The sequence below is a fragment of the Rana temporaria genome, chromosome 8 (assembly GCF_905171775.1).
Source record: "Rana temporaria chromosome 8, aRanTem1.1, whole genome shotgun sequence".
NCBI lineage: Eukaryota > Metazoa > Chordata > Amphibia > Anura > Ranidae > Rana > Rana temporaria.
In genome coordinates, this window is record NC_053496.1 from 51,247,853 (window position 1) to 51,272,167 (window position 24,315).

At 40.8% G+C, this 24,315-nt stretch overlaps 1 protein-coding gene across 1 annotated transcript in view; it reads right to left on the bottom strand.

The window, feature by feature from the left end:
* The window catches only part of PDE6C (phosphodiesterase 6C), a 97,749-nt gene that overhangs the window by 19,334 nt on the left and 54,100 nt on the right, over positions 1-24,315 (bottom strand). The window contains exons 8-18 of the mRNA XM_040361769.1: positions 23,187-23,234; positions 22,920-23,069; positions 21,855-21,998; positions 21,708-21,773; positions 19,868-20,014; positions 16,457-16,564; positions 14,802-14,911; positions 14,633-14,720; positions 11,813-11,913; positions 178-285; positions 26-89 (exon numbers count right to left, since the gene is read on the bottom strand). Coding sequence (XP_040217703.1) covers positions 26-89; positions 178-285; positions 11,813-11,913; positions 14,633-14,720; positions 14,802-14,911; positions 16,457-16,564; positions 19,868-20,014; positions 21,708-21,773; positions 21,855-21,998; positions 22,920-23,069; positions 23,187-23,234 — 1,134 coding nt within the window. The remainder of the gene's footprint in view (positions 1-25; positions 90-177; positions 286-11,812; positions 11,914-14,632; positions 14,721-14,801; positions 14,912-16,456; positions 16,565-19,867; positions 20,015-21,707; positions 21,774-21,854; positions 21,999-22,919; positions 23,070-23,186; positions 23,235-24,315) is intronic.

Below are 24,315 nucleotides of genomic sequence, written 5' to 3' on the forward strand. Positions count from 1 at the left end.
GGTGAAGGTGGCTTACTTAACACACCTGACTCTGCACCTCCCATGGCTTAGTGATAGCAGACAAGTCGCATCCTGTCATCATCATGGCCCTGCAGTAAAACAAATAGATGAAATTCTTATACAAACTACAGAGCTAAATAACCTTTTTTCTCCGGGACATTTGATTGTTGAACTCACATGATTATCTCTTTTTTCGTTGGGTCAGCGATAATATATTTTATCACTTCTGCTTCTGATTGCATCTGTTCGGTCGCATCAACAATTTTTTGAAACATCGTTCTTTTCCTGTGAGACAAACAGACTGAAGTGTTATAGTATTCATCCTCAATGGCGGAGGATAGTTACATGTCTAGAAAGGCTACAAATGCCTCCTGTACCTGAAGTGCAACTTATTTATGTATTAGGAGCCATTTCCCCTTCACACAGCAAATGCCCGTCTCCCCTTTTGATGTAATTATTCTGGGTGTCAAGTATTCAGTGTCACTATCTTACCTATAATAAGTCTTTGCAGTGTTGATGTTTACTGAGGACTGATTAATAATTATGCAATGAATTCCATGGTGTACAGTGCATCTGGAAAGTACCCACAGCGCTTCACTTTTTCCACATTTTGTTATGTTACAGCCTTATTCCAAAATGGATTACCAGTTAAAGACCACCCACTGCATATATACTGCGGCTCTATTGCGCGAAACCGCGTACCTGTACGTTGTTTCATGCATTAGACAGTATGAGGGCCAAGAGAGCGCACACGCGCGGCTCCTGTGTATCTGATGTCAGCCGGCCACCCGTTATCCCTTCACAGAAAGGTAGAACTGGGATCTGCCTATGTAAACAAGGCAGATACCCGTTCTAACAGGGGATGACACTGAGATCCTCTGTTCCTAGTAATCAGGAACAACGATCTCTGTGTTGTCCCAGTGAGCCCATCCCCCATACATTTAGAACACACCCAGGGAACATCGTTAACCCTTTGATCGCCCCTAGTGTTAACCCCTTCCCTGTCAGTGTCATTTATACAGTGATCAGTGCTTTTTTTTAGCACTGATCACTGTATTGGTGTCACTGGTCCCCAAAAAGTGTCACTTAAGGCTCACACACGATCTGACTTTTTGACAACAACGGTCCCACTGACTTGTTTGATTGGACAAACTGACCGTCTGTATACTCCATCGGACAAATGTTTTTGCTTTTTCATCGGACAAATGTTCCGTGTGAATGCTTTCAAACTTTTCGGCAACAAATGTCCGATGGAGGCTAATCCAATCATGCTCAGAACCAATGCTAAAGATCAGACAACAATAGCAGAAGTTGCCCAAAGGGTGGCTGTAAAGAGCAGAAAAAACACATGATTTGGTAAAAATTGGCTGAAAATGTTCTGCCGTGTTCATGGCCAACGCCCATTCGGACCAAAATCTACGGAAAAGTCTGATGGAAGTCCGATCGTGTGTATGAGGCTTTTGGGTCAGATCTGTCTGCCGCAGTCCTGCTAAAAATGGCAGATCACCGCCATTACTAGTAAAAAAATAAATAAAAGTCCATAAATCTATCCCATATTTTGTAGACGCTACAACTTTTGCGCAAACCAATCAATATACGCTTATTGCGATTTTTTTTTTACCAAAAATATGTAGACGAATACATATTGGCTTGAAAGGTTGAATAAATTATTATTTTTTTTAATATATTTTTTGGATATGTATTATAGCAGAATTAAAAAAAAAAATCAAAATTGTCGGCCTGGTCATTAAGGGGGTTAATGCTTCTGGGGCTGAAGTGGTTAACCACTTGGTTTCCAGCCCATAGTCAAAAGACGTCCTGTTTTTAAAGATGGATATCTCAGTAACGGCAGCAGCTGCTGCCACAACTGAGGTATCCATCTTTAGTGCCGACGGTCCTGTACACGATAACGGCGGTCTCCGCGGCGGATTCCCCCCCCTCCCGCCGCTGTCCCGCGCCCTCCGCCGCTTACCGGAGCCGTCGGTAGCGGCGGAGGAGATCGGGACCGTTCGGCAGCTGAGCGGGGTTACGAGTGAAGGAAAAATCTCCTTCACCCGTCCCCATATCTCTGCTGGGCGGAAGTGACGTCAAAACGTCAGTCCCGCCCAGCGTCTTAAAGCAACATTTTTTTTTTTTGTCATTTGAAAAAATGACATTTCCAAATTTTCTTTTTTTTTTTTGCATTTTAGTCTAAATATGAGATCTGAGGTCTTTTTGACCCCAGATCTCATATTTAAGAGGACCTGTCATGCTTTTTTCTATTACAAGGGATGTTTACATTCCTTATAATAGGAATAAAAGTGATCACATTTTTTTTTTTTCAGTGTAAAAAGTAATAAAATAAATAAAAATAAATAAGAAAACAAAAAAAAATTTTTTAAAGCGACCCGTCCCGACGAGCTCGCGCGCAGAAGCGAACGCATACGCGAGTAGCGCCCGCATATGAAAACGGTGTTCAAATCACACAAGTGAGGTATCGCCGCGATCGTTAGAGCGAGAGCAATAATTATAGCCCTAGGCCTACTCTGTAGCTCAAAAAATGCAACCTGTAGAATTTTTTAAACGTCGCCTATCGAGATTTTTAAGGGTGAAAGTTTGATGCCATGCCACGAGCGGGCGCAATTTTTAATCATTTTACTCGGCGTAACATTATCTTTCACAATATATAAAAAATTGGGAAAAATTTATTGTTGTCTTATTTTTTAATTCAAAAAAGTGTTTTTTTTCCCAAAAAAGTGCGCTTGTAAGACCGCTGTGCAAATACGGTGTGACAAAAAGTATTGCAATGACTGCCATTTTATTCTCTATGGTGTTAGAAAAAAAAATATATATAATGTTTGGGGGTTTTAAGTAATATTCTAGCAAAAAAAACTGTTTTAGTCTCGTAAACACTGAATCTGAAAAACAGGCTCAGTAATCAAGTGGTTAAATTCATTGTTTTACTCAAAATTCTACAAATAATATCCCATAATGACAACGTGAAAGAAGTTTTTTCGAAATCTTTGCAAATTTATTAAAAATAAAAAAAATCTAATGTACATAAGTATTTGCAGCCTTTGCCATGACACTCAAAATTGAGCTCAGGTGCATTCTGTTTCCACTGATCATCCTCGAGATGTTTCTACAACTTGATTGGAGTCCACCTGTGGTAATTTCAGTTGATTGGACATGATTTGGAAAGGCACACACCTGTCTATATAAGGTCCCACAGTTAACAGTGCATGTCAGAGCACAAACGAGAGAAAGGATAACCTTCTAGAAGAACAACCACCTCTGCAGAGTTATATATATATATATATATATATATATATATATATATATATATAAAAATATAAAATAGAGTGGCCAGATGGAAGCCTGGGGTTTGCCAAAAGACATCTGAAAGACTCTCGGACCATAAAAAACAAAATTCTCTGGTCTGAAGAAAAAAAGATTGAACCCATTGGTCATACTCGAAAAGACTTGAAGCTGTAATTGGTGCCAAAGGTGCTTCAACAAAGGATTGCGCAAAGGCTGTGCACACTTATGTATATGTGATTTTTTTTTAAATAAATAAATTTGCAAAGATTTCAAACAAACTTTCACGTTGTCAGTATGGGGGATTGTTTGTTGAATTTTGAGGAAAATAATGAATTTAATCAATTTTTGAGAAAAGCTGTAACATAACAAAATGTGGAAAAAGCTCTGTGAGTACTTTCTAGATGCACTGTATGCTCCAAGGGAAAATCTAAAGCCACGTACACACTACCAGTTTTCCCGTCGAGAAAACTGCCATGACGTGTATGCTCCATGGCAGTTTTTCCAACAGGAAAACCGCCGGGAATCGCGGTAGGAAAAATTAGAACATGTTGTTTTTTTTCCTGCCGCGATTCCCAGCGGTCTTTTTCCTAGCAGTTTCCCTATGGCAAAACACTGCGGTGGAGCATACACATGGCCGGGATTCCCGGCCAAAGCTCTCACCGCAGTTTTCCCGACAGGAAAACCTCTGGTGTATACAGGGGGAAAGTTACCGAGCAGGTTCTCGGTTTTCCCCCCGGGATTCCCGGTAGACTTTTTACCGCTGGAAATCCCAGACTTGTGTACAGGTCTATAGAACAAATTTCCCAGAACTCAGTTTTGCTGGCCCGCAAAGGGAGCCTGATTTAAAGTGGAACTAAACCCATTGATCTAACAGTTTCCCAAAACAGATGCATTCAGGGCATGTTGTGAAGGATAAAAATAGGAAAAACAAACAATCAGCGCAAACAACCAATATGAATAAACAAAATGAAATGCTAGCTGAACACAAATAGGTAATCACAAGCCTATAGAAACAATGGGTAGTTGCAGCGCAAATAAAGTAATAAATGAAACAGTGATATGCAAATCAAAACATATATATATATATATATATATATATATATATATATAAAAAGTCCCAATAGTAAGACCAAGAACGGGAAGAGGAGCTTATGCACGGACGTCACCCGCTGCCATCTCTCCGCTGGATTGATATATTCAGCTTCCACGCTTGTTCGATATTTTTGTTTCATCCCTTTGCTACCATCAGCATATACCTTTTTATATGTCCCCCTCCTTTTACTCAAATAAACATACAGAGGCCATTTAGATTGTTTCCTTTTTTTTTTTTTTGGTCATGCATTCCAATGCGATTTCACCCAGCAACTTTTAGTGGAGATCACGGACACTGCAGGCCAGCCCTGGTTTTGCTCACCTGTCTGGAGACACTCCTGCTGCATGGATCATTTGGTATTATCCCTTGTTGGATACATGCTCACATGACCTTCTCCCATAGAGAGGTTCATCTTTTCTGGTAAGCACATTGTGTGTGTGTGGTGGAGGATTCTGTTGTCACGCTCATCAGCAGAGGATTCAAACTCACCTTTTTCATGAGGGACTTTATCCATACCTTGGTCTTACTATTGGGACATATATATATATATATATAGTGACAGGAAGTCAGGTAAATCTGGGGGTGTTGTCACAGATGGGAGATAAATTCCTGCCTTGTTTAGAAAATTCACCAATTACTATCAGGTGTCGGCTGCAGATAGCCAGAAAGGTTTAAGGATGTTGGATAGCTTCAGCTGTTCAGAATGGAAAAATTAAGGCCTCTATAAGTTGTCCAGAGGATTACTACTGAATGCTGCATCCTGAGGCTTGTTGAGTTAAGGAGAGCAGTGAGCTGAGCAAGACTTCTGAAGGTGAAGTGGTTGTTGATATTTTTGCTGTGTGATAAGAAAATCAAAAAGACTATTGTTTTCTGCTGGAAGACCAGCAGTGTCTGCCCAGCAGTAGGCTGTGCCAGACTCCATAGGTAGGTTCCTGTGATGTGAAGGTAGACGGCCCAAGTGGCCAGGGTTTATTTTATGTTTTATTTTGTTTATGCTGTTTTGATGCTTGCACTTGTTTCCAGCAAGATGGAAAAATAAACCATAACCCTTGTTTTTCAACCACCCACGGCTGCCTCTCTGTATAATTCAGTGTGTAGTGAACCCACTCAGGAGATCACACACCCCGCTACCGAGCTAACCCCTTACACTATATATATATATATATATATATATATATATATATATATATATATATATATATATATTGTGATTTGCATATCGCTGTTTCATGTTGTGAAGGATAACTGTCACAGTTGCTTTTGTTCTCAACTGAACTGTCCATCCGTCAAACGGCTGGTGTCATAGTAATCACATGTGCATCACCATGGCAACTGGAGAGCAAATGGAGTTTAAGATACAGCTTATTTGGCTGTAAAGAATAGGGGACTTTGGTTCCACTTTAAACTCCTCTTAAAGATTGGATTCAGACTGTTGTAGTATGCTGGGGAACTTGCTCTACATCCCCCTCCCCCACCCTTTCCTGAACTAAGCTCATTTTGTCTAGACGCATGATACCCGAAGCGTTCCCTCCTCATAGCTCATTACTTGTACAATGTAGACCAAGCATTAGTTTCTGTTAGCCAAAGATTGTATTGAGATGAAAACAAAGGCATACAACATGAGCTCAGGGACTCCAGATGAAGTTACAGTACATTGAAACAGAATGCCTATGTGCGGATTAGTTGTCATAGACAGAAGTATACAATTGTTGATCGTGGTATTGTAAGACACAGAGAGCTAAATGTTTCTCGAGTAATGGTGAAAACATTCCAAAGACACACACCACAGGATCGCTGCCAAAGAGCCAACCTGGACCCGTAACAGGAGGAGAAAAGGGGGAACTCTACCTGCAGATCTTCAAAAGGCAGAAGCTGTGAGCACAAAACCAAGTGAAGAAAGAAAACCAAATAAAATTGAGGGAAAGGAGGAGGAGTTGGCCATACACTGATAGAAATATACGGCTGATTCAGCAGGAAGCGGCTGAGTTTAGACCAGCGTATGGCCGTCCCTGCTGGAGACCTTTCGTCGATCAGCAGCTGCTGTCGCTGATCAGTGTATTCTGACATCAGTCAGTCCTGCTGTCAGAATACAATGTCGGGGGGGAAGGGTGAGACCACTATAAAAAGTTTTGGTGGCGAAACCAAGAAATGCCCCTAGAAAGCAATCAGGAGGATCAACCACATATATATAGAAAAATGCAGATTGCTTTATTAATATATCAATAGTAGGACAAAAAATCCACTAAATGTTAGACAATGACATTAAAGTTGAGGTTCACCCAAAAAGACAACTTCACCCAAAAAGACAACTCCAAACTAGCATACTAGCATCAGCTAAAGTATGCCTTTTTTTTTTTATGTGCTGTACTTACGGTTTAATCCGTAAGTTTTGTTTCAAACTCCCGCGGGGAATGGGCGTTCCTATGAAGAGTGGAACATGATTGACGGCCGGCTATGGTGCGTCCCACGTTCCGAAAATAGCCAGAGTAGGACTCGGCTCTTCACGGCGCTATACAGCGCCTGCGCATCAGACTAGAAGCTGACTGCGCAGGTGCCGTATATGTCGGCGTCCTATTTCGGCTTTTTCCGGAAGGCATGACGCGCCATAGCTGGATGTCAATCAAGTACCCCTCTTCATAGGAACGCCCATTTCCCGGCCGGAGTCTGAAACGAAAGTTACGGATTAAACCGTAAGTACAGCTCAAAAAAAAAAAAAAAGGCATACTTTAGCTGACGCTAGTATGCACGTTTGTATTGTAGATCAAGAATTTTTATTTTTTCAGGGTGAACCCCCGCTTTAATGTGGAGGTAATCCCCCATCATACCCAATAATAAAAAAACACACATGCATAAAATTACAACGTTGTCACAATATGGCGCCAAAACCTGGGGCCCCACGCATACACACACATACGGAACACAGCAGAAATGCAAATGAATGGTGCTGCTATGAGCATTGAAAAAGATCCAGGGATTTCATATTGTTACAATAAATATTAGCAGGACTAAATTAACTAGTGATATTTTCTGAATGTCTATTTTGGACTTATTCAGATGCTAGAATCCATAAATTAATGCAATTCCTGGTGATGTAGGAGGGGTGAGACACCTGAATATACAAATTCAAGCACAGGGAGAAAATTCTAATTCCATGCAGATAGTGTCTTGACCTGTAAGGCAGAAGTGCTAACCACTAAGCTCACTGTGCTGCCATGTAGGATAAGCACATCCAGCACCAGTGGTTTAAAGTGCAAATACTGCCTCAAATAACAAAAAAGCTACAAAAAAGCAGTAGTTCATAACAAATGAACATACAATTGAACAAAACCATATCTATGTAAAAATAACAAAACCATTATAATTTCTGTTTCACTTTACCAGTAAGTGAAACCGGTTACCATATGATTTATTGCAGACTGTATTGGAGTAAGACAGGGGTGCCCAACCTTTTGAAGGCCGAGGGCCACTTAAGCGATTTAGTAACCAGTCGTGGGCCACAATGAGCGGAGCGGGCAGATGACAGGTCTGTGTCCAGTCTGCAACAGACACAGCCCAATCTACTCTTTGGGCCCTCTGATCCAATCAGTTGGAAGGGGACGGATCCACTTCTGTTTTTTTTTAGCAGATCAGACTGGAGGTAGGCGGGTGTAAATGGACACAAGTCTGTTTACATCTGCCACTCCATAGAGGTGAATGGGGGGTCCGATTGGATCAGACTGTTCGTGTGAAAGGGGCCTAAGGCTGCTTTGAAACTGAATGTCTGCAGTCTACCCACACCGTGGGTGCGGGGCAGTTTACTTGTGGTTTTCACACCAGTTAGCTGCACTTTGCCATAGATGTCTATTGTATCCTGCAGGTGTGGTGCACTTTCTGAAAAGCCGCGTGCTTCCTCTACCGCTGGCTCTTTATTCACAACAATGATGCTCTAGGATGGCAGGTCGGCAACCTGCATTCTGGGCTTGCCGCCATCCCAGAGCAAGAGGTCGCGGGCCACATCAGAGGGCTCTGCGGGCCACATTTGGCCCCTGGGCCACTGGTTGGGCACCCCTGGAGTAAGACAACCGGCAAGCAGAGAACCCTAAGAATATGGTTAACCAATTTTATCCATTACTTAGGTTTTACTTATCCAGTGTTTAGAATCATGTTGCAAATAGCTCTGTGGCAAAGTTTAACTCAAGTTCGATTCACATTTTGAAAGTTCTAGCTAGAATCTTCTTTAATAAGACTCTGTTGCTAGAATAAACCCTTGAAAAAAATACACTTCCTTTTAAGAGAAGACCTTATATTCACCTTTCCCATTGCTTGCAATCCCGAGTTTCACTCTCTTGAAGAGCAAAGCTGTTTGAAGTATCTTCAGGATCCTACACACTGCAGTAAATTCCAAGTTACCTGTTTTCCTCATGCTCTCTGCGTCTCAAACTGTTCCCCCTACATCATTACAGGGCCAATGCGTGGAACCACACTCCAAAGGGGACCAAGCATTGGGATCTCCCAGCAGTGTGTCAGATATAGAAGGTTCCTTACATCTCCCATGGTTTCTAGCAGTGAGATTTCTGCTCTTGAGGTCCATAGTTTCACATGCCTGCTGTGCCCATTATTAGGGGGTCCCAGTGTTATTTTTTTATTATTTTATATTATGTAGAATAAAACAAATCAGTGGGAACAAACAAAGATAACCTGGAAAAAAAAAAGGGAGATCTCATGGCTGGAGTTTTCAAGATATATAAGGAATTATAGGTTACACAACCCAATAGGTTTAGTTTATTATTGAGCATTCCTGAGGAGACTGAGCCTTTAGACATGTACAGTTTCAATACATTTTGTTTAAACAAGAAAAAATAAGGGTGCTAAAAATTGGTAACCCAGGGTCGGACTTTTGAGGCAACAGAGAAAATTCATGAAAAATGTATTGAGAAAAGTACGTGACTAGCATATGGCTTCTCTCCAGGGGGCTATTTCGACCTTTTTCCATTTGATAATGGTCGCAAGGGGATCTATTTGTTTGGACTACATTGCACAATCCTGTTTGTACACAGTTGAATGGTCTTTGTTTTAAGGCTATGTGTTCTGACAGAACTAGGACCCAAGGAATATAATAATCCCTATTCCAGTCGTCTGTCCATACTCATCCCCCTTCTCCTGTTTGGTTCGGTTTTCTTTCCGTTCTGTTGGAACAAATTGTGCGCAGCGATCCTCTATATGGAATATATGAGCCACTGGCCCTTATGATTATTCCACAATACAGTACTGAATCTTTTGGATACAACGGATTTAACTTTTTTGAATCCTGTTAACAAGGTTGTTACTCTCCCGCAAGATAGTGAGACCCGCTTTCTTTCTTGCTACCAACGAACCTTGATTGCGTCCTGACGAAGCGTAACAGCAAAACACGTTGATGCACAGGGGCTCACTGTACACCATGTATTTCCATATATATGTTTTTTTTTATTCTTTCTCAATGTACTTTTCTCAATAAATTTGGGAATTGTTCATGAATATTCTCCATTGTTTAATTAATGTGCCTCAAAAGTCCGACCCTGGGTTACCAATTTTTTGCCACCCTCCTTTTTTCTTGTTCCCCTTATCAGTTACGGATGTGGCTATGTGAGTGCTTTTTGTCTCTATTTTCATTTTGTTTAAACAGATGAAAATATGTGATCAAGTAGATTACAGTAGGGTATTTAGCGCCTGTGTACTTTATGGTACTGGTACTAGTTAAATTTAGAGGTAGATCAGAGTGTAGTTAAACTCTGATCCATATTTGTTAAGTGCAAAACAGGGTCTCTGTCTCAGCTGGGCTGTGCTGTGGGCTATTCTGTTGCGCTGGGGTGTTCTTCCTACCCCGGTACTGCAGGTGGCAGCAGTGGAGTCAAGGTTTGGGTACTCTTTTCAAGCAGCCAATCAGGAGCGTTTGACCTCGTTGTGCATACTGGGAGGGGTATTTATGAGACAGACGCCACTGGTTCTGTTTTTTTTTCTTCGAGTGTGGCACCCACCTTCAGGGTGACTACATCACGGCGCCCCGGCGTTATGGCCTACTTGGCCGGGGCGTGCGTGCCACGCGGTGTTCCTGGTTCTGGGACCATGCTGGCCCGCAGCATCTGAACAGCGACGGGGACCCAGTGAGCAACTGGGTTCCCACCTTTGAGGATCCCAAGCTGTATTGCTGTTCGGTGGGGAGTCTGTCTGAGGAGCGCCATTGAGAGGCTGGCGATCCAAAAGGGCCTCGACAAACCACCGGGGGATCAGGGTAGCCGGACACTGAAGGATTGATCACCTGTCAGTCGGTACCTGGGCGACAAGTTGAAGAAGATCCAGGCGTAAATCAACTAAGGAGGATTACGTCCGTAACTACAATCCAGAAAGGGCATGTGGCAGAGGTGTCTTTCTGAGGCTCACCAAGGAGGGTCTGTGGCAGAGACTTTTCCTCAAGTTCAAGTTCACCAAGGAGGGTCTGTGGCAGAGACTTTTCCTCAAGTTCACCAAGGAGGGTCTGTAGCAGAGACTTTATCCTATAATTGTTCGAGTGATACTCTGGCTGCCAGGTCAGTGAGAGAGGCCTGTCCGGGTACACTAAACCCACTCACATAGGAGTGGCGAAGAGAAGTGTTACGCTTGGGAGCAGGACTGTTTCCCTATCATCACGCCTGAATCTGCTGTTCTCTCTTCTTCAACTTTACTTTCCTCACCACAAGTTTATTGTTTTTACCCGGCTGGGTAATAAAGAGCACAGCAAAGAACACCTGTTGCAGACATTCCTTTACTTCTACCTAATGCAATACGCATCATTCACCCCTAAGAATTCGGGGGAGCCATGAGGTAAATGTACCACCCAACACAATTCAGCATTAGGTTCGTAATTCCCATAGAGACTAGATAAGCTATAATGACAATGGTTTGAACACTTTACACTAGCAAATTCATGCTTGCTCTTCATCAACACTCTGAACTTAATTATGATCCCCCATGATTAAGCTCCGAGGGGCAGAGCGAAATGAGTTGGGGGCATGGCCTGGCAGGAGCCCAGGCTGAGACTGACAATCATGCCACCATTAATTTGTTTGCTTCGAAGTGCAGCTTTCGAGACTCATCCTTCATCACATTATCATTTGGAGCTGAGACTTCCCTCTCCTTCCCTGGCCAGCGGTGGGCACATGATCATCATCTCTTACAGCCTGAGCGGTACACGTCTTTCTCTTTTGATTCACACTAAAAATTTCAATTGCTGCATTTGACAACATGGTCCACAACAGCATTCAAGGTCTGCAAGGCTCTTCAGCAAAAATAATGAGTGTTTTCACAGTTCTATATTAGTGTAAAACCACTTACCTTACAACAAAAATTCTCTGTGTCAGAATTAATATCAGCCAACTTGTGACTGCCATCTGCAATTTTACATGGGTAGTGATATAAACTTACTTAAAATACAATGCCAGATCTGTTGCTATGATCGCCACTTCAAACAAATGGATAACATTTTCAAACTGCCTCTTGTTTAGATTCTGAAAGATGTTTATAGTCTGAAAGACAAAAAATACGCTGTTTTAGGTCCATGTCACACTGCCAATTCTAAAGCTGGATTTCCATTGGACAAATCTGTGCCTTTATTGCTGTCGCAGCAGTAGCGACACAGACAGCAATAGAAATCTGAAAGAATTATTAACGCTTCCCCATACTATCCAAACAAAAAAATAATAATTTTGGATTCCACTTTAAGTGGTTTTATAGTCATAACATTTTTTAACTCAATGCATTTCCAGCATTAAGGAAAAAAAAATCCCAGTAGCAGTATGCCCCTCCCTCCCCAAATACTTACCTGAGTTCTTACACAATCCAGCGCTGTGTCTGTCTGTATTTTCTCTCTCCCCTTTCCTCTATCCCTGCATTCACAGAACACAGATACATCAGCGGGAGTCATTGGCTACTGGTGTTGGCTCCAGTGAATGGTGGGGCCAGGCCACACTGTGTGGCTTGGGAGCAAGCCCGCATGTCTGCCCCCATAGCAAGTTTCTTGCTATAGGGGGTAGGCACAGAAGAGGAGGAACAGAGAGCGCCATTCGGGTACCCCAGAATAGGAGATTATGGGCTGTTTTTTGCAATACCATTGCACAGAAACAGTAAGAATACAACGTTTATTCATTTTAGGGGGGAAAAAAACATGTGAGCCTTTACAACCATTTTAAGTTTATCCCTTTTTAAAAATAAAAAAATAAGTGATGATTGGGATTATATGTGGGATTATCCCTTTCAAGAATCTGGTGTCAACTAGGGATTGCCTTATCCAATTGAAACTACTACACAGAGTCCATTACGCACTGGCTAGGCTGGCTTGTATCTACAACTCTAATGTGGTGGAGTGTTGGCGTTGTACATTTTCTCACGCTCACTTCAGACATATTTTTTGGCAGTGCCCTGCCATTCAGGATTTTTGAAAAGGGGGGGGGGGTCACTCAAGTTCTTAATGATTTTACGGCCCTCCCTTTTCTGTTGACAATAGCAGTCTGCTTACTGAGACTGGTAGAAGACCTTGCACCTCTCAGGGCACAAAGGACACTTCTCACTGTCTCTTTATTTTATGCACATAGGGCAGTTTTACTGCAGTGGAAAAATGTTTTGGAAGGGTCTGGTTAACAAGGCTCAGTCATTATACAAGGCTACCTCTTTGAGCAGGGGATGTCCGAAAAAGTGAGCGTGAGAGAAAGTTTGGCATAGTTGGCCCTCAGACATGAGACATGTCAACACTGAATTAGAACCTCCCCGCTGACACCTGGGTAATTGATGAGATACTATTTTACTTAACTTGCGTAGACAACCTTTAGCAATATAATTGTTACCATATTCGTCTGTAATTTCAAATTATCAGGCTTACTTCGAACTCCTTTGCTGATATATATGCAGGCTCCTTAAAGTGTGTTATTTTATTATGCTGAGGGGACAGTATCCTTTGTAATTTTGTAATGGGGAGTATTGGCTAAGGCCTCGTACACATGATAGGTTAACCAGAGGCAACGGTCTGAAGGACCATTTTAATCGGTCCAAACCGATCGTGTGTGGGCCCCATAGGTTATTTAACCTTCGGTTAAAAAAAAAGCCAACTTGCTTTAAAATTTAACCGATGGATTGCTAAACGATAGGTCAAAACCGATCGTTAGTACGCACAACCATCAGTTAAAAATCCACGCATGCTCAGAATCAAGTCGACGCATGCTTGGAAGCATTGAACTTCGTTTTTTTTCAGCACGTCGTCGTGTTTTACGTCACCACGTTCTGACACGATCGTTTTTTTAACTGATGGTGTGTAGGCACGACGGACCATCAGTCAGCTTCATAGGTTAACCTATGACAACGGTCCTTCAGACCGTTGTCCTCTGGTTAACCTATCGTGTGTATGAGGCCTAAAGGGGGAGGTTGGGGGGTAGTGAAAGTAAGATTTTAATGGAAGATCCCTCAAGGTTTTCTTTAGCAGCAAGATAAGTATTTGAAAGACAAAAGATGTTGCGTAAAAATGGGTATTTATTAGTTAAATTATATCAAAAATATTTTCCATAATTACATAGAAGTCGTAAAAAACAGTGCTGGCCCTAACATTGACAACATACTCATTAAAAAAATGGATAAATACACATAACTCATGTTATGTAAACTCTTTGTAATTTTGTAGAGCTTCACATAATCCCTAATCACATATATTTGTTATCTATTCTAGTGAGAGTATTTTTTAATGAGTATGTTGTCAATGTTAGGGCCAGAACAGTTTTTTTACGACTTCTATGTAATTATGGAAAATATTTTTGATATCATTTAACTAATATATACCGATTTTTACATAACATTTTTTGTTTTTCAAATACTTATCTCGCTGCTAAAAAAAAACCTTAAGGGATCTTCCATTTAATACTACAAATTGGGGTGTGCAGCATCCACAACTCACATATATGTGTTATGTATTCTAGTGAGAGTAAGATTACCACTGTGGGTTAAAGTGCTACACCAGTTGTAACATGTCTCTTCTTTTTTTGTTTTCTCACAGTTTTGGTTCTGTGCTAGGTGTGTGTACTGTTGTACTGTCTTTTTGCTTATTCAAACAATAAAGAATGTAAAAAAAAATGGTTCTAAAATCTTTTTTTTTATTTAAAGTCAATAATGGTAAAATAAGAGTATTTTAGCTGTGCTTGTACATCTGCATATTGTATATCTCTTATTTTCTTGACAACTCAGAGGACAACATTACACACCCACCTCATCTTCAAGGAGTGTCTTGCTGAATTCTAAGTGGTGTCTCTCTAGTATTGAAGACCCATGTAGCTTGGCTAGAGAAGCCTGGGATCTGAAGACAAACGTACATGTTATTTACTGTATGCATTATGTAACTGATGGCCTACAAAAATATGAGAACTTGATTGCTTACTTCATTTGGTACAAATTATTGGTTCCTCGGTGGTCAATATCATGACAGAAAGCAGCAGCCACCATGGCAAAGGCTTCTAAATCGGAATAATATTTCTTGAGTTTACCTGTCTTTGGAAAATGAATGGACATTTCATTAAGCATGTTGGGGAAACAGGTTCAGGCCTATGGTGAGCTAAACTTGGCGTGCATGATGTGATTACAATTAGGCTTCAGTTGATCCCTGCACACTTGGCTTGGTAACCCATTTAACTTTATACTATGGGAAGGAGAAAGAAAGTATTCTACAAGATACTTATAGTGCAAGCTTAGCAAGGAGAGAGGAACAGTGATCATTCCCCAAAATCATTCAATGGGGTTCCTGTCAGTGCTCCATGAGATTATCCACAAATTCAGCTCTAAACTGCCAGGTTATGCAACTGTGTACTCATATCTATGCCATCTAACTACCTTTCTAGCATTTCTATGTGGGTGAGGGAGTGGTCTACCCAAGTGCCATATCACCAGGGCATTTTTTAAAGCCCAAATCCAGTCAAAAAACAAATTCGCTTTGAAAGTAATAGAACTTTTATTTCACCACAGCAAGTAATGAGAAATCTCTCTACTGGAAACACTGGCTGTTGACAACCACTCCCCTCATTTTATCATAAACTTGATAGAAGTATTTAATCTTTACTATGCAAACAATTTAAAACAAAACATTTTAGCTAGTTTTTGGACATTAAGTAACAAACCAGAGCACCCGGAAAAATAGGCTGTGTTTCCTGTATGCCATTGAATTTCAGATTTAACTAATGTCTTTAGGTAGTTTATTGACCTTCAAAAAGTCCAGTACCTTGTCCATTTACTGAAAAATGCCAGATTGGGTCAATAGTGAAAATGGCACATATAGTTGTTGGTACTGTAGAGGATAAACTTAGGAACAGTAAAAATACTCTATGTTGTTATGACAGTGGGGCATTTGTGTGTAAAAACCAAGCCCAGATTGTGATAAGCCTTTTCTTGTATTCACTAGTAATCATGTTTTGAGAGCAAAACTTGATTATTATTTTTTTACATACAAACTATACATCTATGGGATGTCTGGTTATCATTCTTAATTACCGTATATACTCGATTATATAAGCCGACCCGAATATAAGCCGAGGCACCTAATTTTACCACAAAAAAAAAAATGGGAAAACGTATTGACTCGAGTATAAGCCTAGGGTGTCCATCTGCATGCCTCACTGTGTCCATGTGCATGCCTCACTGTGCCCATGCCTCACTGTGCCCATGACTAGACTGACGTTTAACATGGGAGTCTATGGAAGGGGTGCCCGGGTTTGAAAAATTGGTGCTCCCCAGCCATAGGTCCCCCGGACAACAAACTTTGCACACTTGAGGAAGAGTGGGGCTACATATGTGCCAAGTTTGGGGTCCAGGGGACCTGCGGCCAGCCGGTACCGGGTCCCCAAAGTCCGGGAAATCAGGCGCAAAAAGGTGACTCGAGTATAAGCCGAGGGGGGCCTTTTCAGCACCAAAAATTGTGCTGAAAAACTCGGCTTATACTAGAGGATATACGGTACATGCATAATGACGGAAAAGCAAATTTTCGATTTTTGGGCAAAAAAGATTTTATGATGGCAAATCTACAGTAATTAAAACATTACATACCATTAGCAGTGTAAACATGGTTTGTCCAACATTAAACCCATGTCGCCAGTTGTGGTAGGTGATGTCCCGATACCCTTTCCTCACAGTGTACATCCATCTTGTCAAAACCTATTGACAGAAATGTACACCAAAGATTAGCTTTTTATGTGACTTTCAGGGTTACGTTTCCATACATGATCATGTTTAGCTTAGTTATGGCTTGATAAAAAAACATTAGAAAAATTGTCTATCTCCATCCGAATTAAACAAACCAATAACAGCACAGTGGCTCAGCAGTTAGCATTGCAGTGTTGTAGAGCTGGTATCCAATGTTCCCACCGAGAGCAATGCTTGCATAGACCATGGACTATTGTGTCTTCAGATGCCCTATTCTTCTCCACAATCCAAAAAATACTGCAATATTAACTGGTTTCTGAGACGACTAACCCTTAAATGTTTATTATTGCTGTGACAATGCGAGCAAGGGACTGATGTGAATGCACCCACGTACTCTGAAGAATTGTTGAATAGGTTGATGCTATTTATTAGGGCAATAAATAAAAAAAACTTACACAAAAGCAATTAATTTATTTTCTGCCCACCAAAATTACTTTGTCATAAAGCTAGCTATGTCTTAAAGTACAGTAATTGCAAGTTGCCTCTAAAAAAAACTTCATTAATTCAATTCCTTTTCCTTACTGCTTTGTGGTTACTGTCACAAATATTATGTCTGTTAGTGGAAATGGACAACAAGAAAAAAGTAGCTGTAAAGATTGTCTTGGTATTTGGTTTTCGAGAGGAGACTTGCAACTTTTCCCTGAAATTTTTTTTCTGGAAACACCACAAATTCATTTGGAATCAAGCCTTTAAAAAAAACGAAAAACATAGTGATGAACATAATCATTTGGGTCAGAATGCAGAGTTTTGTGTTTCCAAGGGACATTCCACTTCTTGGGAGATAAAGTTCAGCAGTTGGGGTCTTCTTTTCTGAACTTACCACTGTATCACTAATCTACCTTGAATGTGAGATGGCTTTGGTTTTATATTATTAAAACAGAAGTAAAAACCTGGGAACTCTGAGAAAATACACATTACTTCAAGAGCGATGTTCATGGTGGGATAACCAAGTTGTTAGACATCAAGGTGTGTGTGGGACTTAACGTACCCGATCAGAGACACTGGAACAACACTTGCTAATGCCTGTATGAGCAGGCGGAGACTGCGGTCATGATAAATCTGCATTAAGGCGGTACTTCAAACTTAGAAGCAAGCATAACTCTCAGTGCAATTAACTCTTTGTGCACAGTTCACTTCTCAGCGACTTCATACTTGCTTAACTGTACCAGACTTCTTCCAGCACAAAGCCAGTATCCCACTCCTCCAGCTCAGCTTTTATGTCACCTCGCATCTAGTGACACACTTGAGACTTCTCACAGTATAAGGCATAAACTCTCTACTTGTTTCTGAACTTCTGTATCTCCAAGGATCCACACTCTTTCTCTTCCCTATGACATGCAGTACAGGCGATATCCATGAGTTGTGATATTGATCCCATGTATGGGGCACCTACACTAGGGAGGGGGTTAAGCCCAGAAACTCTTTCACCACCAGGTTACATCATCCCAGCCAAGTCACATTGTTCTCCGGTTAGCTGACAGCTGAGCACCCAACACTCCTCTGGTTACTCATGGCAAAGACAATATAGCTTTCACTTCTCAACTTTACCCCTTGTTAACTCTTGGTAGCATTCTCTCAGGAGCTCCTCTTCATCCACCCCTTGTCTTGTTCTTTTTCACACCTTCCACACATCTTTTTCATTAAAGAACTTCAGACCAGGCACTTTTGGAACATTTTCTTGAATCTTCTTGCAAATACAGCATAGGTCAAATAGTCTCTTACATATTCCTCCGTACACAGCTCTAGTTCATCCTGGCTTGGGCTGCCCAATTCATACTATGTAAAGTAGTTCTTTCATCAAAGTTCATAGCCGACTTCCGGCACCCCTTATGAGTAAGGGGAACAAATTAACAACAAGGAGTAGTGTGCACCCCAACAGTTGGCAACTTCCTACAGGGGGGTTTTAGATTGTACACCTATGAAATATCTCTAAACAACCATATACATCAATTTATTTGATTTCAACTTTTTGTTCATGTTTTTTTTCTCAAAAAATCAAGAAATATTTTTCAGTTGTGTCAATTACCTGAAATCTGCCTTTATAAAGGCAGAGGTACAAAGAGGTACCACAGGTAAACAACATCTCCAAAAAGTGCAGATATGGAAGGACTTATTAACTTGGCAAACGATTCCCCATCAAAGTTCATAGCCACCTGGGCCAACTGGTTTCAGTGTCGCACCACTGATCAATACAAAAGCCTGATCAACCCCCAGGTCTAACCAGCAAATGGGCGAGCGATCTGTTTGCGCCATATGCAACATTCATCTAAAAAGGAAGGTAGATCTAAACAACCCCCCCCCCCAACCAGAAAGATCTCGCGACAGACTACACATCTTCACTCTCTACCTTTAACCTGTCCGCCACCCCTCATCTTCTCCCTCCTGTTACACTGATATAAATTAACTTAAAGTGTCGCTAACCCCCTTCATCCTTTATAGATTTAACCCTAGTAAGGAGAGTTTCATTGGCCATTGTATAAATCTTTCTATTTAATTTTTTTTCCCTCAACCAACCCTCCTAACCCAACCAAATACATTTTATGCTTATTCCAGAATATGCTTTCCTCCCACTCTTGGATCCCCCCTCCTTATTTTTCCCCTCTTCTGTCTTTTAAGTATCCTCTTTATTACTTACTGGTTTGGGTTTAACCCAATTATTTGAAGTTCATTATCATTTGCTTGAAACTTGCAGCCGTCCTTGATCCTGGGCACTGATAGCCCCTAGACAGGCTAGCTGTTTGTTCATGTTACATTTATCCAACTGTTTGTCACAGCACATTGATTGTATAACAATATGCTTGACATATTTTACTTTTTGTACTGTATATTTGAAAATTATATTCTCAATAAATCTTGTTTGGAAAAAAAAAAGCAACCTGCAAAAGAAGTTATTATCAGGCCCCGGCAGCTGATGACGCTGATCTTTTGTTTTCTTGTAGTGCTACTCTGGCCAGAAGATCTTCAGTATCTGATGTACACTGTGGTTCCACTCAGCACTATGTCACTACAGATCTGCAGTGGTGGTGTAGCATTATAGCGCTTTTTATGTGGGTGATTTTTACTTTTTTTTGCTGGTGAGAGAGTTGCTTTAAAGTACTTGATACCTATTCGTATTGCCTACTATAGCTGTTAAAATTCTGTTTGTATAGATGTTATTTTACACATAAAAATACATTTAACCTGTTCCAAAAAAAAAAAACAGGTAAATGTTTATTACTAGCTCTGCAAAACTTACATTGACATGGGAGTACTTACATCCGCAGGCACCTTAAACTTTTCAATTACTTTTAGCTCAACAAATAGTCTGATGCCACTCTTAATGAGCTCATGTTCCGTCACAGGGAAGTCGCTGAAGCGGAATTCATAGAGTTCTAGCGCTGCTGGGTCTGGCAGTTCCTCTTTCTGTGCAAAGGAAGACAGAGAGATATGTCACGTTGTCTTGTTCAAAACATCGTTCAAGCATTGCGTATACAGTGATATATATTCTAGATTTTATTCTGCAGCCAACCATAATTTCTGTGGTTTGCTTTAAAAAATAAGGTCTCTCTTCCTTGCAACCATGGCAATGGCAATTATAGACAAGGTTTACCTTATCAGTGCTCTTGCTATCACTGTCAGAAATTTGGGTAGGGCTTAAAGGATATCTAAGCTGCTTTATATTACTTTATTGTTTATGGGTTTAAAGTATTTACAAGCAGTGGCTGCATTAGTTTATTATGGCAAAAAAAAACGGTATCCTTGTAACGTCTTGTGCGCTAAAATTATATGTTATTTATTGTTATCAGTTTCCCCAGCTACCTTCTGTGATCTACAAAAGAGATTAGAAGAGAGGGTTTTGTGGTCCAAATCGGGAGAACTTTCTAGGATGACAGCACTGCTCCTCCATAGATATTATGCAGTCACCCTAGGACAAGAAGTGAAGTGCGATGTTGACAGGTTCATCAAGTGAAAATAAAGGGGAAAAGTCTGGAAAAGAATATGCAAATGCAGCCATTACATAAAAAAAATGGTAAGCTGTAGAATTTAAAATTTTTGTTTTTAGGTTTAGGTGTGCTTTAAATCACAGGGAGCATTTGGAATTAACTGTGGCATCCATGGAGTTTCCCGAAAGGTTTACTGAACTGATGTCACGTACACACGATCATTTTTCGGCATGAAAAAAAAACGTCGTTTTTTGGCATGTAGAAAAAACTATGTTTTTCCAACTTCATCATTAAAACGACGTTGCTCACACACCATCGTTTTAAAAAAATGCTCTAGCAAAGCGCTGTGACATACAACACGTACGACGGCACTATAAAGGGGAAGTTCCATGCGGATGACGCCACCCGTTGGGCTGCTTTAGCTGATTCCGTGTTAGTAAAGGACGGTTCGCGCTTTTCTGTCTGTTACAGCATGATGAATGTGCTTACTCCATTATGAATGGTAGATTTACCAGAACGAGCGCTACTGTCTCATAACTTGCTTCTGAGCATGCGCAGGTTTTTAACGTTGTTTTAGCCCACACACGATTATTTTTTTACAACCCGAAAAACGACATTGTTTAAAACGACATTAAAAAATTTAGCATGTTTGAAATAAAAAATTGTTGTTTTTCAGAAGCCGAAAAATTATGTGAAGCCCACACTTGATCATTTTAAATAAATTTTTTTTAAAACAACGTTTTTTTCCTTCCCGAAAAATGATCGTGTGTATGCGGCATGAGAGTTTCATCTTTGGTCAGATACAAAGAGATCTGTATGTTTAAAGGGTTGTTGGCAAAGGTGCAAAGGGAAATACTTGGACCATACATTTGGTCACAGGAAATGTTTTCTGGGGACAAGGGAACACTCCTGGCCTGAAAAATGGTTGCTATAGCTCTAAAACATCACCAGTAAATGCAATATTGTGTGTCTAGATCGCTGCTATGTTTTTATGATATTTAAGTTATATTATGTTTGTGGAGTTTCCCTAGAAACCAAATTTCACCTTGTCTTAAAGAGCATTAAATAATAGCGAAAGTAAGAGATACCCCAGCCCATCAGGTTCTAGCAACACTCAATTATGTTTTCTTCAAATCTAAGAACTTATATTTCCATTAAAGTAATATACATACCAATATTTTTACAAGATCCGATTCTTCACATTCATCTAAATTTTTGCTTAACTTTTCCTTGCTTTTCTAAGTAAACAACATAGAAAAAAACTTTTGGTTAGCTATAGCATGGCAGTCATGTATCTGTATAAAATATACAAAAGTTACCAAGATAGTCTGCAGCTCCTTCGGCGTGCATGTCAACTGGTACATCAGCATCTCTTGGGCAATGTCCTTTCGGTTCTGAAGTTTGTTCATTTTCTCATAGGCGTCAGTATTCAGAACAGACCAGCCCAGGAATTGTGTAAGGGCCTGGAACAGAGATGGAAGAATGGTCAAACATTCCCATAGTCACACTCCTAAACCTTGTGGACAGCCTTCCCAGAAGAGTTGGGTTGGTCAACTCAACATAGAACCCTACGGACTAAGGGCCAGATTCACAAAAGGGATACGACGGCGTTTCTCCTGATACGCCGTCGTATGCCTGTTTCTATCTATGTGACTGATTCATAGAATCAGTTACGCATAGATATCCCTAAGATCCGACATGTGTAATAGTTTTACACTGTCGGATCTTAGGATGCAGTACCGCGGCCGCCGCTGGGGGGAGTTCGCGTAGTAAACCAGCGTCGGGTATGCAAATTAGGAGTTACGGCGGATCCACAGCGGTTTTTCGTGTTCGCTACGTCGCCGCTAGTCTAGTTTCCCGTCGCAAAGTTACACTTTTTTTTGGTGCCTTAACTTTAGTCAGCAAGTGTATTGCTGTCTAAAGTATGGCCGTCGTTCCCGCGTCGAAATTCAAAATTTAACGTCGTTTGCGTAAGCCGTCCGGGAATACGGAAGTACGCTACGCGCGTCGCCGTTCAAAAAAATGACATCACGGCGCGCAAAGCACGGTGGGAGTTAGGAAACGGAGCATGCGCAGTAGGTCCGGCGCGGGAGCGCGCCTAATTTAAATGGCACACACCCATTTGAATTGGCCCGCCTTGCGCCAGAGGCCGCGGGCATAGTTTTCATTGCAAGTGCTTGGTGAATCAGGCACTTGCGATGAAAAATTGCGGCGGTGTAACTTGTCTAGGATAAGTTACGCCGCCGCGATTCTACGTGAATCTGGCCCTAAGACTGTGATGGAATTAAAGTTCAAGTTGGTTTAAAGGCAGGTGTCGCAATACTTTTGGTAATATAGTGTGTGTGTATATATATATATATATTCAAACATTGGAAACATCTTACTTCTGTGATTTGCTCATCATATTCATCAAACGGCCTCCCATCTTTCCTGTTGTAAAAGGTGGCCACTCCCACAATTTCTTCCTTCTTGTTGACAATAGGCAGCGAGAGGACATTTTTGATACACCATCCCGTCTCATCTACTGCTTCTTTCTACAATAATAGGAGTCACAGGTGAAATGTTGAAATAAAAAGATTTATACTGCTAATTGTTGGGCTAGCTAAAGACAGTGTTTTAAAATCTTGATTTAAGAGGAATGCAAGTGTCACCTGAAATTTGAAGTATTCATCTACTGGGGCATTCATCATGTTGCAAATCTGAAGTGAACATGAAGAAAAAAATATCAAATACAGGGATTACATTAACCTAACAAGATCCATTAGATTTATACCTAGATTGTTGAAGAAAACCTGTACAGACAAAATATGTAGGCTGCCGAACTCTACTTTTGAAATGAAAGTTATTTGGCTTTTATGCTAATACGAGAGCCCTCCACAAGGGTAATTCATGCCTACTGTTCGCTATTTATTTTATTTTGAAAGAAATAGAGCTTTGCATTATGTCCTAGCACCAGAAAACATCCTAATCTATTGAAATAACTTTAGTCAACCAATCATATTTAAACATTCAAAGCACGTATAAATCTAAGTGGTAACCACTTAGAAAACTCTTAAAGGGTCACTAAGGCTGCATTCACATTGTAACGCAGCGTATGCGGCGTATTTTGCCGCGATTTGTGTAACTTTTTTTTTCACAAATCATTTCCATTGCTGTCTATGGCCGAACGCCAATGCCGCCTGAAAAAAAGGGTCCGGGACTTGCTTTCAGGCAGCAGGCGTACGGCGTTTCGGCGTTCGGCGTGAGATGTGAACCATCTCATAGACAGCAATGGAAATTCGCCCCTCCAGCGTATCGAGCATCGGGCGTTTTGTCGCCTAGGTGTGAATGGAGCCTAAAGGAAACATTTTTTTTTGCTGAAATGACTGTTTACAGGGTATAGAGACATAATAGTTAACGGATTCCTTTTACAAATGATTAAAAATAGATTACATTCAATCATATAATGTGCCTCTAGTTTCACTTTCGGTTTTAAACTGGTTTCATGTTTCTGTGAAGTAAAGAGACCCACAGAACAAAAACAAACAAATTCAGGGCAGTGTTTTGTTTTTAAAATGAATCTGATTGGTTCTGAGAAGTTTTAGACACACAGTAATGACAGCTTAGACCACCGTGAAAAACTCCCAGTACTGTGGTTATAAGGAGCCAGACAAGCAGGAAGTGTGGAGATCAGAGCAGAATTACAGCTACTTCAAAGCAAAAACGAACAATAAGGACATGAAACCAGTACTGCAGTAAGGTAAAGGAAGCTATTTAGCTAAAAAAAAATTCCTTTAGTGA